General features: G+C 33.5%; 1 protein-coding gene across 1 annotated transcript in view; it reads left to right on the top strand.

Annotated features, from left to right (window-relative positions):
* Cfap47 (cilia and flagella associated protein 47) overlaps nt 1-14,705 on the top strand; it is a 316,226-nt gene that overhangs the window by 41,527 nt on the left and 259,994 nt on the right. The window contains 5 exon segments of the mRNA XM_075957827.1: nt 1,085-1,215; nt 7,471-7,593; nt 8,073-8,204; nt 10,493-10,570; nt 13,874-14,018. Coding sequence (XP_075813942.1) covers nt 1,085-1,215; nt 7,471-7,593; nt 8,073-8,204; nt 10,493-10,570; nt 13,874-14,018 — 609 coding nt within the window.

Consider the following 14,705-nt stretch of genomic DNA (forward strand, 5'->3'; position numbering starts at 1 on the left):
CCCTAAGGCCATTGCAAATTCAGAGGTCAGTTTTCTTTTTTATTTATATAGCATTTTTCCCTTTATTTTATATACCAAACTCTGTTTTCCCTCCCTCCTCTACTCCCATTCCCTCCCCTCCCTGACTCTCATCTACCTCCCACCCCATCCACTCCTCCTCCATAAGAGGTCAGCACTCTCTCTCTTCATTTTTTAAGACTGGCAAAGGCAAAGCAAAACAAAACAAAACAAAACAAAAACTTGCACTGTATGCAAGTTAAACCAACCCCAAACTAAATTTGTTTGTAATGGCCCCTCATATCCCCTTTAGTGTTCTGTGTCCTCAAACTTCAGAGACTCCTTTCTTCCTGAGGAATATTGTCAAACTAATTTTTCCATCTGGTATTCTTGTTTTTTGATTAAATTATTCATTTTTGTTGGTTACTTTTATGTCCTTGGCAAATTTTGTCATCTTACAAAGTTCCAACTCATTCATGCTTCATGTTAAAACTCACATGCAATACAATAAAGTTTTCTCTATTTTCTTGGAATACTTCACATTTCCCCTCATACCTTCTGCTCTCATTTTGAACTTTTATGCATCATTTCCTTTTGAAATTATGAATTTCATTTTACACCTAATGTTTCTGTTCATGGTCTCTCTTACGTCATTACTTTTAACTCCATCAGAAGTTAATCTCTAAAATCCATAATAGTAATTCTTCCTTCTGAAAGTGTAATAATTGTTTATATTGATAATTACTTCAGAATATTGAGAAATTAGAGGAGATAATTTTGTCAGGGTTCACAAAAAATTTCTATTGTTTGTATATCTCTAATGCTAATGTTAATTGCTGTGATAAACATTCTGTTGTTTTTCAAACATTGGCATATTTTGGTATACATTTCTATTTTAACCTATGATCAAATTGATTTTAACAAAATCTAGGACTGTGTTCATTTAATAATGTGTCACTTATAATGTCTCTGTTATTTAAATATAGTTTTAGTTATATAATGCCTTCATATTTTACAGTATTTATCCTAAATATTTACAAAATTAAAAATGAAAATATCTTGTCTTATTTTATCTTTTTCTTTGTAGGCGTTGTTGATCCTTATTGCTCATTGGAATGTGAAGTCACCTGGCAGCCAGGTTTTAGTTCTCCGGAGAAGGGAGAATTTATACTTGAAGTCTCTGGAGGAAATACTCTGACACTGAAGTGTACTGCACATGTAATTATTTCTCTTTTTAATTTTTTTTAAAAAATAAAACAATCTTTCATTTTACATACCAATCCAGGTTCCCACTTGCTCTTCTCCCATTCCCTCCACCTACCCTTTCATCTACTCATCACAAAGAATAAGGCAAATTGCTTTGATGAAGGACCAAGGCCCTCTCTACTATATCCTGTACTGTCACACTGGACAAAACGCTTGAATTACTTAACAAATATTCAGCAGGCTTGGTGGTGCAGGCATATAGTCCCAGATACTTTATGTTGGGGCAGACAACTTGTTTCCCAGCTGCTGAGACAGGAAATAATAACATTGAAATTATATTAATTACAATACTGCTTGGCTAATGACTCTAGCATACTCCTAGTTAGCTCTTATATCTTAAATTAACCTATTCCTTTTATTTTGTATTTGCAACTAGGTTGCAGCCTACCAGTAAAGTTCTGGTGTCTGTCTCCTGCAGCAGCTACATGGCTTCTCTCTAACTCTGTCTACTCTCTCCTCCTCTATTTGCTTACAATTCCTGCCTTGCCCTATTTTGCACTGCAATAGGCCCAAACCAGCTTCTTTATTAACCAATGGTATTCATAGCATACGGAGGGGAATCCCACATCAAACTTAGATGCTGAGATACAAGGTCATAATATGTTAGAGACCTGCTTTGGCTAAAAAGTGAGTTCATGATTTATTGATTTATGATGTAAGCTTTAAGGTTCTTGCTCCTGCTGTCAAACGTAATTGTTGCCATGACACACACCATGATTAACTCCTATCCCTTTGGAATCCTAGCCAAATAAACTCTTCCTTCTTTAAATTGCCATGGGTATGATGTTTGATCAAGAGGCAGAAAAGAAACTAATAAGACCCATCTTCTTGTATTTGGGGCATAAATGTTCAGGATTTAGGCTTCATCTTTTGTGATGAATATGAAGGTGTCCTCCATCTCTTCTGACTAATTTTATTTTGAAGTCTATTTTGTTAGATATAAGATAGCTATACCCGCTTGTGTTCTTAGGCCCATTTGATAGGAATATCTTTTCTCAATCCTTTACTCTGAAGTAATGTCTATCTTTGAGGTTGAATTGTGTTTTTTTTTAATACAGCAGAAGGATGGATCCTGCTTTTGTATCCATTCATTTAGTCTGTTTCTTTTTATAGGTGAATTGAGTCCATTGATAGTAAGAGGTATTAATGACCAGTGATTGTTAATTCCTGTTATTTTTTGGTGGTAGTGTTTGTGTGATTCCTTTCTTTGGAGTTTGCTGGTAGAGGTTATCTGTTGCCTGTGTTTTTGTGGGCGAAGCTAACTTCCTTGGCTTGGAGCTTGTTTTTAGTACTTTTTGTAGGGTTGGATTTGTGGATAGGTATTGTTTAAATCTGGTTTTGTCGTGGAATATCTTGTTTTCTCCATCGAGGGTGATTGAAGTCTTTGCTGGTTATAGCTGTCTGGGCTTGCATCTGTGGCCTCTTAGTGTCTGCAGAACACCTGTACTGGACCTTCTGTCTTTTATGGTTTATTGGGAAGTCAGTTGTAATTCTGATAGGTCTGCCTTTATCTGTTACTTGACCTTTTTTTTCTTTGCAGTTTTTTTTTTTTTTGATTTTTCAAGACAGGGTGTCTCCGTAGCTTTTGGTTCCTGTCCTGGAACTAGCACTTGTAGACCAGGCTGGCCTCGAACTCACAGAGATCCTCCTGCCTCTGCCTCCCGAGTGCTGGGATTAAAGGCGTGCGCCACCACCGCTCGGCTTTCTTTGCAGTTCTTAATATTCTTACTTTATCCTGTATGTTTTCTGTTTTGATTCTTATATGGTGATCAAACATTATTTTTCCCCGTTGGTCAAGTCTATTTGGTGTTCTGTAAGCTTCTGGTACCTTCATACGGATATCCTTCTTTAGGATGGGAAAGTTTCCTTCTATGATTTTGTTGAATATATTTTCTGTGCCTTTGAGGTGAACTTCTTCTTCTGTTTATTATTCGTAGGTTTGGTCTTTACTTGGTGCCCTAGATTTCCTGGATGTTTTGTGTTAAGAATCTTTTGGATTTAACATTTTCTTTGACCAATGAATCTATCTTCTCTATAGTATCTTCAACACCAGAGATCCTCTCCTCCATGTTTTGTATTCTTTTAGTTATGCTTGCCACTGTAGTTCCCGTCAGTTTATCCAGATTTTCTATATCCAGAATTCCCTCGGTTTGTGTTTTCTTTATTGCCTCTATTTTAGTCTTCAAGTGTTGAACTGTTTGCTTAACCTGTTTGATTATTTTTCCTTGATTTTCTTTGAGAGATTTATTGTTTTCTTCCAATTTTTGTTTGTCTTTTTTTCCATTTGTTTAAGGGAATTTTTCATTTCCTCTTTAGACATCTCCATCATCCTCATAAAATTACGTTTAAGATCGTTGTCTTTTGCTTCTTCTGGGTTAGGATGATCAAGTCTTCCCATTGTTGATCACTAGATTCATGTATTACCATGTTGCTTTTTATGTTGTTGGATGAATTCTTGCATTGGCACCTACCCATCTATTCCTCCAATTGGTGCTGGCAATGTCTTTGCCTTTTGGTTCAATCCTTGCAGTGACTATCTGTGTCTTTGAGAATTGTTCTTGTTCTGCTCTGTAATGTTGCTGTGTCCTAGGTAGCCTCTGTTATCTATCTTAGCCTGCTTTCTTGGTCCACTATCAATCTCCTCTCTTTGTTAGTTCTCTTGGTCTATTCTGTGCTGTCACAGCCTGTGCTTAAGAATGGCACTGGGTTTTGATCCTACTGCATGAACTGGCTTTGTGGGAGCCTAGGCAGTTTGGATGCTCACCTTACTAGACCTGGAAGGAGGTGGGAGGTCCTTGGACTTCCCACAGGGCAGGAAACCCTGACTGCTCTTCTGGCTGATGAGGGAGGGGGAGTTGATTGGCGGAGGGGGAGGGATATGGGAGGCGGTGGCGGGGAAGAGACAGAAATCTTTAATAAATAAATAAATTTAAAAAAAAACTAAAAAAAAGAGTTCCTCTTAGGTAGTGGGGAGAGAGGAAGGTTTGGGGGCAGAGTGGGACTTGTAGCTTACAGAGTCTGATCAATGAGATGGAATTGTTGGAGCAGCCTACCTGCAGTTAGCTTGCTTGCTGGCTTGCTAGAGAAATCTGAAGCAGGTATGGGAGGGTGCCTGGGGTTTTGCCAATGTATGGAAGGCCTAGAGAGTGGGGTGCCCTGCTGGATGGGTGATCATTCATCTTTTGGTTCTTTCTGTATAGTCACAGCCTTTGCTTCAGAGTTCCTCTGAGGTCACGTGGATAGGAGGGTTTAGGAGTGGAGTGGTACTTGTAGCTTACAGGATCCAATCGATGGGATGGGGGTGTTGGAGCCTGTAATTATTTCTCTGGAATGTGATTTTTATCTTTTTCATTACAAATTATATTGCTATACAGTTGTTTTGACTTATAAAAGCATGTAAAAATTGAATTAATATAATAATTATTTTAGCTTGTTCATAGAACTACTTGCCTATTATGAATGAGGAACTAGCTCAGATATCCAAGAACTTTGTGGAAATAATACTATTTTGCCAGAGGCTCTATAAATATGTAGTAGCATCATGGAAGTCACTTGAGAGTCACTTACTCATTATCAAACAATATATAGTATAATAGAGAAAATTTTATTGTATTTATATTATTTTTCCTACAATCACTGTTAATCTTCAAGTACTAGTTAGTAATTTAGTATGGAAAAGATCATGTAATTTACATAAAAAGAAACTAGGTTTTTTTTTTACTATAGAATATGTTTTTTACAATAAAAATGAAAGATGTGATGTATAACTAAGTCTCTTTCCACAGTATAACCAATGATGCTCTAACAACATGTCTTTTGGTAACCAAGAATGCATTTTGTTTATGATCCCAGCCAATGCTGTTAGACATTTTAAACAACCCAAGTACTTTCACTGAATTCTATATTTTATGAACATAGTGATCTCCTGTGTTTCATCTATGAAGGTGCTTGTAGCTTATACATATGAATCTCACCAATTTTAGGGATTGCAAATGAGTCTAAGGACACAGTCGGGTCTTCCCTCAAATCCAAGCTTAAAATAAGTTGACTCCTCCTAAGTTTGTATATAAATCCCATATTATTTCTGAAACTTTTTCTTAAAGTAAAACACACATACATATATGTACAGATAATAAAAGTATATATCATTCAGCTTTGCAAAGTGATGCCTAGATCAAGAAATAGAACATGATGGGCATAACAAAATAACAGCCTTTTCCCCAGGCCACATTTCCCATAGCCATATACCTCCCAAGGTTATTGCTTTCTTCATTTATGATAAATTAATTATGGCCTAAAATTTATGTTCCACATAGTCAAACTGCATTATTGCATGTATGCCTTCCTGCTATAATTAGGTTTGTAGCACTAGTCTTTGCTGACACATTTGTTTGTAGATTACTCGTTGTCCTCTCTGAAGAGTATTGGATTTGGGTGAATGTATTGTCACTTATGTTTACATAGCTAATTAGAAAATGTGTTCTTATAAATGTTTAATGTATTTCATTTCCATTATTGAAACTCTTTTAGTGAACAGATGCACAGTATTTATCTGTTTATGTAATTCTATCTAACAAGTTTAATATTGTACTTTTGCTCACATAGTCGACCTATGTCTATTTTTCACTAACATACAAAAATGACTAATTAAATATTATTGATTTGGCATTAAAGTAGATACTACTTATTGAGCAGCTACTATGTGTCAAGTGCAATGCTAACTTGTGTTTATTTATTGCCTCATCCTTAGAAAATTCTGAGGCATTTAATGTATATATTTATATATGTTGTTAGTGGTGAAGAATTGAAAGACTATGGTGTTAAGTAATTAATAAAAGTTCAAAAATGGTTTATTCCAGATCTAACTGCCTCCACAGACTATAATGTCACCCTCATTACTGAGATTTGTTTTATCTATTTCCTAACCCATGAGTGAATACAAATGAAATAACCAAACTATTAAATGAAAAAAAACCTATGGGATAATTAGATAAGGAAATAAAAGATAATTAATACCGAATTGGGTCATTTCGGGTAAAACTTTTCAAGTTTACTCTGGAGAAAACAGGATGGAGGAACATTGAATGTTTAAATAAAGTGATAATTAAGGTTTATCATATAGCTATAAAAATCTGATTTACTTTTATTTTTTAGGTTACTTTGAAAGTTTATTATTCCACTTACAAAAACTATGTTTTAAAATAATTTTAAGAATGTACTAAAACCTTATATAGCACTTTGTAATGCTATTATAAAGTCTAATGCAAGGTATACTCAACTCAATATTACTTGTACAAAATGTATTATAGTTTTAGTTGGTGCCTGATTATTTACCTTTACTGTACACTTGCAAAATGGCCATATATGAAAATATTATATGATTTATTAATTCTGTGAAATGTGTTTCTTGGAAGGAGGAGGAAAATTCCTTTGCCCATTCTCATGTAGGCCAAGTGCACATTATCTGTGTATTAAACGAAGCATGTCTGGGTGATTTCATTTTTAGTAACTTGTTTCCTGTATTTAGATGACCTTTGAATTCTGTTGTGTAGCACAATAACATGTTGTACATAGCTGACCTAATGAGAGCCGAGAGCCTTTCAGTAATTTGTCAGAGTATCAATACATTTTTTAGACTAGGCATCACCTGTGACATAGGGGATAGTGTCACTCTTCCCTCCATAAATTTGGATCATATTGTGTGTGTGTGTGTGTGTGTGTGTGTGTGTTGTGGTGTGACTGTGGATCACACCCAGGGCTTCACACAAGTTAGAGAAGTATTCTACCAGTAAATTATTGACTTTGATGGAGTAATATGTAGATATTGTATTCTAATTTTCTTTGTATTAATTCATCAGTATCTACTTACCTTTTATATTTTTAAATTCTCCATAAAGTTAAATTTACAGTTATATGAATATATTTTTGTTACTTCTCTCATTACTTTTTTCTCTTTTCCAATGAAGAATATATGCCTTTATTTCTTTCTCATATTAAGACCTTCCCAAGCTATAAACAGAACATATGAGATCAATTCTTAAAATTATCTATTTATAGGTTTAAATGTGTATATGTATAGACACATGTATATATACATATATAGAGAGCTGATAAATGTTGTTTATATTTACTTTTTTAGCTAATAATTTGAATTGTTTTATTTGCTATTATTTTGATAATTTATCTCTTTCTTCCTTTTATTACCAGGTTGGACATACTAAAGTCACCTTTTTAGAGCCAAGAATACTGTTCAGTAATAGTCCTCAAGGTTTAACTACTTGGAGGAAAGCCATTCTTCACAATATAGGGCAAAATCATGCTTATTTTAAGGTAATGCAGAATTCTTGTCTCTTCTTATTTGGATCAAATCATAGAATGATTTGAATCAATTTGTTCCAAATATAGTGTAAAGATAGTACTTTACTAGTAGATTTTCTGAGTACATTTTGTCAAGTTTGTTCCACTTTCCCAATTTATAATTTTCCCTTTTTTCGTATCATTTGATTTTATTAAAAGAAAAAAAACAAACAATGTTTTAAATATAATTACTTAGTAATGTTATGCTCCTTAGTCAACTATGCTTTTTCTTTTCTTTTCACTTTGTAATCACGACTGTCATGGTAGCAACAAGACTAGATAAAAGTAATTAGTTGTAGTTCAAATGATAAAGTCAAATCCTATTGCAAAATCACCTCATGTCTTATGCTCAGTGAGCCTCTGTGTAGGTAGTACTATAGATGCTTCTCTGTAAAGCTTTTGATAGAATTCCTTTGTAAACAGTGTAGCAACTTACCAATTTTTAATTACAGGTTTGTGATCAAAGCCTTTTGCCTACCATTAATATAGTTCCATCAGAAGGAATAATCCCATTTGGGGGAATAACTGTTCTTAATATCTCCTCTACACCCACTGTGGCAGAAAAATTTGATACGAGAGCAAAGGTATATTTGTTCATTCTTTCTCTTTGCATTTGTATATGTGTTGCGGGAGGTCCTTCCGCTCCTCCAGCCAATATATATGTAAGTGTATATATATTTATATACATGTGTCTATGTATATATATATGTAATATTTTATAAATATTTACAATAATGAAAACATTATAAAAATAATTATGTTTGTTATTAGAAAATGTACGTATTTAATCAATAATTAATGAAATTTTGAAGTATAACACTGTAAATTATTTTTTTTTAAATTTTGAATTAATCTAAATATGCAGGTTTTAGAGGTCTAAAAGTAGCAACTATACCTAAGATATATATATATATAAAGCTATTGATAACAGCACTTGGAGAGAAGTTTCTGAGATTTTTTTTCAAGAAATCTGGTAGCTGAAGTTTCCAATAAGTTGAAATGAAAGCTACCAATCAGCATGAGGCACTTTGACATAAAAATTGAAAGATTTGACACATCCTCACTGTTCTCATAAAAACAGATGAATTTTTCTCCATGGCGTTAGGAAAATTAAGAGAAAGTAGTAATGGTATTGCAGTGGACATTCAGATCCTCTGGCTCTTAGCATCTTTCTTTCTCCTCTACCGTGATGTTCCCTGGGCCTTAGGTGTAAGGGTTGTGTTGCAGATAGACACCCATGGTCAGTTGTTTTCTATATTTTAACCAGTTATAAATTTCTAGCATAGTCTACATCATCTGCTACAAAAAGCTTTTTAAAATGAAGGGTGAAATATATTTGTCTCTGAGTTTGAGCCTAAACATTTAGAATGCACTTTGAATTGTTCTGGGTTAAGAAAGTGACCATAGTGGGTTGTTCTCTAGAGTCTATGACGTTTCCATACATGGGTAGTTGGTTTGGTTCCTAGTACCAGACACAAATTCCTTCTATTAAGTGGGTCTTAAGTCGGTCACTCCTGATACAATAGTACCACTGTGCACTACTGAGGATTTTTCCAGTCAGGCCATTGTGGTATGTAGACATCACAGCTGGATAGGACTGCTGTTTGCTTCTCTCTTTTTGCAGCTTGTATAACACCTTGCAATAAGTATGAGAGCTAGTCCCCAGGGAGGAGGCTTCCTGGTCAGGTCCAGCTGAATTCTTTCAGTGCTATAACCACAATGTGCGGTATCTTCAGCAATCAAATCTTACTGTCAAGATTTGGGAGGCAGCCATGTTGTTTTGGAAGTTTTGTAGACTCTTTTCAACAACAACTCAAAGGGAATTTTATCGTGCTTGGATCTAAGTTTCTGTTATATTGTCTTTGTTTCCTTAGGAGAGCATTTGCATTATCATATATGTAATATAGATGACTATATATATATATCACGTATGTAATAATCTATATGAGAATATGTATATTACACACATATATTTGTGTGTGGGTGTATAGTATGTGTACTTTAATGCACATATGTAAAATGTTTCTTTACGACTTTTTCAAACAATGTTATTTACCTCTGCTCTTTCCTTTCCTCTGTATTGCCCACTCCCTGCCCCAGTTAGAAACCACCCTCTAATTTTTCCTTTGTCCTTGTCTCTCTCTCCCTAGACAGAACTCCTTGCCCCTTTACCCTACTCCTGAATGGTCTCATTAGACTTTCCTGTTCTTTGAAGTTATTTGATTTTTGTTTACTATCTTAATCTTCTTGTTGAAGACTCAATATTCAGTCAGGCTAGAGGTCAGGTTTAATTATGCTGGCATTCAAATTTATGGACCCCCAAAGACAAAACATTGGCCCTTTTGAATGTTAGTTTTCTGTACTTTGAAATTAAGTTTCTTGAGAGAGTTATGCCATAGTATACCAAATATTTAAAAAGAAGGTAGTATAATTAAATACTACATTAGTTCTAAACAACAATTTTGACTTGTATTCATGGATACTGTGTCTATTAGCATATTTCTGTGGAATAAAGTATTTATCATTCAACCATACTTTTGTTATTTTGAGTAATCTGTTGTTACTAGATAAGAAAAAATGAGTTACAGAGAATTATAGTCAGGTCTAGTCAAATACACATTACTCTCCCATTCAAATTCATAAGCTATTTGATTTCTAATAGTTGAACACTAAGTTTACAAGGAGTATCAACTTGCCAAAGAAGAAAAGTGCTAATAACTGCCATAATAAATAAGAATATGTATATACATATACATTCACACACATATAATTTGCATTATAAAGTGCCATAGGAGGGGACGTGGGAATTTTATCTATATATGACTATATTTTAATGTAATTTTTACAAGATTTTCTATTTCTTTTAAATAAGGTTGCTATTCATCGTGCAAATGTTATAGATCTTAGGATTGGTGGATCTGTTGAAATTGCTGATGTTGAACTCTTACCTGTGAGTATGCCCCTTGCTCCTTTGCTTAATTTATGGGTGTGATGGTGATGTGCCCCTAGTCAGTCCAGTTATGTTTATAGATACTTTTCTGTGTAGTAATTTTACATATATTAGTTAATACATGTAATATAAATGTAACTGATGAAGCAGAATACTGAAATTTTTAAGAATTAAACACTGAACTTAGATGTGAGAAAACTGTCAGTAGTATTAAAATGATTTCATTATATTCTCTTCCTTCATAAGAGATGATCCTTCACCTCTAACCATCTGAAGTATTGGTTTAATTTGTCTGGTTTTAGGTTTTATGACAAAAAAGTGTTTGTTGTCTTTAATTGAATATTGTGTTTCCAATATTTATTTAGGTTGTATTAAACTAGTGGATTTTTTATCACTGTTGCATAAAGATTATTTATATGAACATACTATAATTAGTCTTCATTTCATTGTTCTTCCATCTATTTATTTCTGGCTCTTGTTGTAACCACTGTTACCATGTCAGGTCATATTAGGTACAAAGCTTCCTGGAATGTAGTATTTGTTCATGTTTTTCTTCACAAGACAATTCCCTATTTTGCATTCTTTTATTCCCTGCTTATTTGTTTTTATAAAATTTATTTCTTTTATGTGTATGAGTGCCCTATCCACATGTAAGACCTTATCCCAGAAGAGGGCATCAGATCCCACTATAGATGATTGTGAGCCACCATGTGGTTGCTGGGAATTTAATTCAGGATCTCTAGAAGAACAGCCAGTGCTTTTATCTGCTGGACCATCTCTCCAGCCCCCACTAGATAATTTCTAAAATATCATATTACTTTCATTTCTATTGCTCCATTTTTCAGTGTGCCATAAGTTGTATTATGAGACGTAAAAGGTTCATCTAATGAGTATATCTAATGAGTATAGATTCCTCACATAGTCTTGATTTTAATTTTATGACCTATACTGACATCACTTTTTCAAATTATTATCTATACATAAATAGTACCTGTTCTACAATTGATAGTGTGCATACTTACTGACACACACATATTCACACAGACAAACACACAGGCGTACATACACACGTACATATACACACCTTTTTATCTTTTAAAATGAGCTCCAAAGGACATATTCTGATTCATTTACCCAAAGAAGCCTCTATTAGGCATTCAGAAGAGGCCTTCATATTCTTCCATTGTGACATTTGTAAGATATTATCAACTTCTTATACTCAGATAGCCCTTTCACCATAAGCTATTATCCTATTATTTTAGATTTTTTGCAACTTTTTTTCTTGCAATTGTTCCATCATTACTTGTTGTCATTGTGATGCTAAGTTATAAAATACATTGATTATATAGCTTAACTGGCTTCCACAGTATCTCAGTGTCAGTCTGTACTTTAATTGTACAACAAAAGTCCAATGTCAGGCTTTAGTTTCTGATTCCTATTGTTTGTTCAATGATAAAAGCCTCTTCGGACTGGAGAGGGAGGAGAAGAGGAGTGGGGGGAGAGAGAGAAAAGTGAGAGGAGGGGCAGGGAAATGGGAGGCTGGGAGGAGGCGGAAATTTTTTTTTCAATAAAAAATAAATTAAAAAAAAAAGCCTGAGATACATAGATCAACAGGCATTCAGCTTATTTAAAATTGTGATGATTATTGAAGATGAAGAGCTGGAGGGGATGGGCCCAAGAAAACAAGGGCTTCTAAATCAACATGATCAACATAGAACTCAAAGAGACCAAGACAGCATGCACAATGAGGGCCTGCCTTCTTCTGCAGCAGGTCCTTTGCATATGTATCTTGGCTTCCAGTTTGTTGATTTTATTGCATTCTTTAGTGTGTGAACAAGTGGACCTCTGTTTTTTGGGCTTGTTCTTAGGCTTTTATATTTCTGTTTGCTTGTCCAATTCTAATATTTTTGCCTTACTATAATTTAATTTAATTTTATTATTTCCTATAGAAATCATTTTGTTATCTAATAATAGTGGGGTAGATCCAGATGGGAGGGAACGTGCAGAGGAATTCATAGGAGCAGAAGAAAGGGAAACTCTAATCAGGATGTGTTGTGAGTGAAAAATATTATATTTCATTAAAAGGGAAAATGAAAAATTCAATACTATCTTTTCTTTTTATATAGTATACTCTATGGGAAATATTGAACATTGAGGATTTTATTACTCTATTTTCTCATGCTAAATCCATTTTGGGGCACACTACACATTACTATTAATAGAATAAGTTATATTACTTTATCTGTATTTATAAGTAAGTCCTTATTATTTTAAAATTTAAAAATAATTTACTCTCCAATTTTGGTGATTGTAACATCCACTAGGCTAATGTTGAAGGATTAAAAATTAGATACCAGCCTTGACGTTTTATGAAAATCATTTTTAAGTAATAGTGGTAACAACAGCAATAGGTTGATATTTTAAATGAAACAATTGTCTTTGATAGTAATTAAGTATTTTACACAATATTACAAAATTGTTGTCACTGTGTCCTTTTATGTTCTGTGTGCTTCATTTGCTAAGGAATTGATCTTATAGTAACTATAATGAGTCACATACTTGGTATATGAACGTGAGTTCATGTACATTCAGTAAGCATCTAGTGTACATATAGACATGGATACACACAAGGACAAAAAGACATGTGCTTGTCTTTGAAAATGAATCCTGTTCTTAAATATAAGAATCAGATATGTGAACAGATATTGTGATGTCACCAGGAAGATAAGCATAAGGAATAAGTCACTCTTCCCACAGTGTAATTAATTGTTGTTTATTTGAGCTTTTTAGATAACTACATTTTGGAGAAGGGTCTTTCTGGCAGTAGAAACACCACGATTAAGTGTTAGTTTGAAATGCAAAATCAAAGCTTATTGAAATAATAAGTTTTAGAATGAGCAGAGAGCTTAGATGAGGCTAGAATATGGGACACTGAAGAACTTGGAAAACTTTGAGTACTGCCGATGAACTTGAACCTTGTCCTGTTGATGGTAGGAAATATAAATGAGGGAGTTCGTGACTCAGTTATTGAAGGGAAGCATTTTTGAAAATAAAAATCTAGAAACTATTGCATATGACTATATAAAATTATCAAACAGATACAATCTAGTAAAAAGGTTGAAGAACAAGTTTATCCGGGTTTGGTATTTTACATGTAGGATGTAGGGAAGAGAAAGATAAAAGTTTTATAGAGATACATTTGGCAGTTAATCACCATGACAAATATCAAAATGCAAATTTGACTGTACATATTTGTAAAACATCGTTCTACTTTCTAATTTTTATTTCCTTTTTTGATTTTAGAATGTATTTAATTTCAGTGGCACCTATGTTGGCACTACAGAAGTTATTCCATTTTTAATAAAAAACAAAGGTGTGACAAGGGCCAAAGTGGAGTTTAATCTAAAAGACTTCCCACTTTTTGCAATGGATTTTAAGGGGAATCCAGGTATATGTTTTATACTGCATTAATATAAAGTAAAGTAGTTTTAAAATGTCTAAGGTAAAATCATTAAAAACATATGACAATGGCAGTTCAGTTATGTTCCATATTTGTTATGATTTTATTAATTTCAGTATGCTGTATTATTAGAACACTTTCACAGCATGATACATAGTTGTTTTTATTAATTAGCTTCACATAGCAATTATGGCATATAAATGATTATGCTATAACTGAAAATATAATTGTTAATTTATGTTCTCAAAATTATATGCAGTCTTCCCTCTATGTTTACTCATGTCAGGAGTCAATATGTTTATTTTGGCTTAAATGAAGTATATACTTTTATGAGTGTATTGTTTCTTTTTTTAATTCAGAAGTTAGTAACTAAGCCTTGTGGGGCAAATCTGATTTGAACTTATAAACAAAGTTTTATTAGAATATAGATGTATTTGGCTTTTTCTTTTTGCAGCTTTCATGCTAAAAGGACAGAATTGAAGAGTTTGGTCAGAAATCATTTCCCACAAAGTATAGAGTATTTATTTGAACCCTTACAGAAAAAGTGTTCTTCCAATTGACTTAGTTAATTCTCCATCAGTAAATAGCTCCTAAATCCCAATTTATACTAAACATTAGACTAAATCTATAAGGTAACTAAGACATTTTCTGTGATCTTAAGAAGTGAAAAGTAAG

The sequence above is a fragment of the Microtus pennsylvanicus genome, chromosome X, assembly GCF_037038515.1.
Source record: "Microtus pennsylvanicus isolate mMicPen1 chromosome X, mMicPen1.hap1, whole genome shotgun sequence".
NCBI lineage: Eukaryota > Metazoa > Chordata > Mammalia > Rodentia > Cricetidae > Microtus > Microtus pennsylvanicus.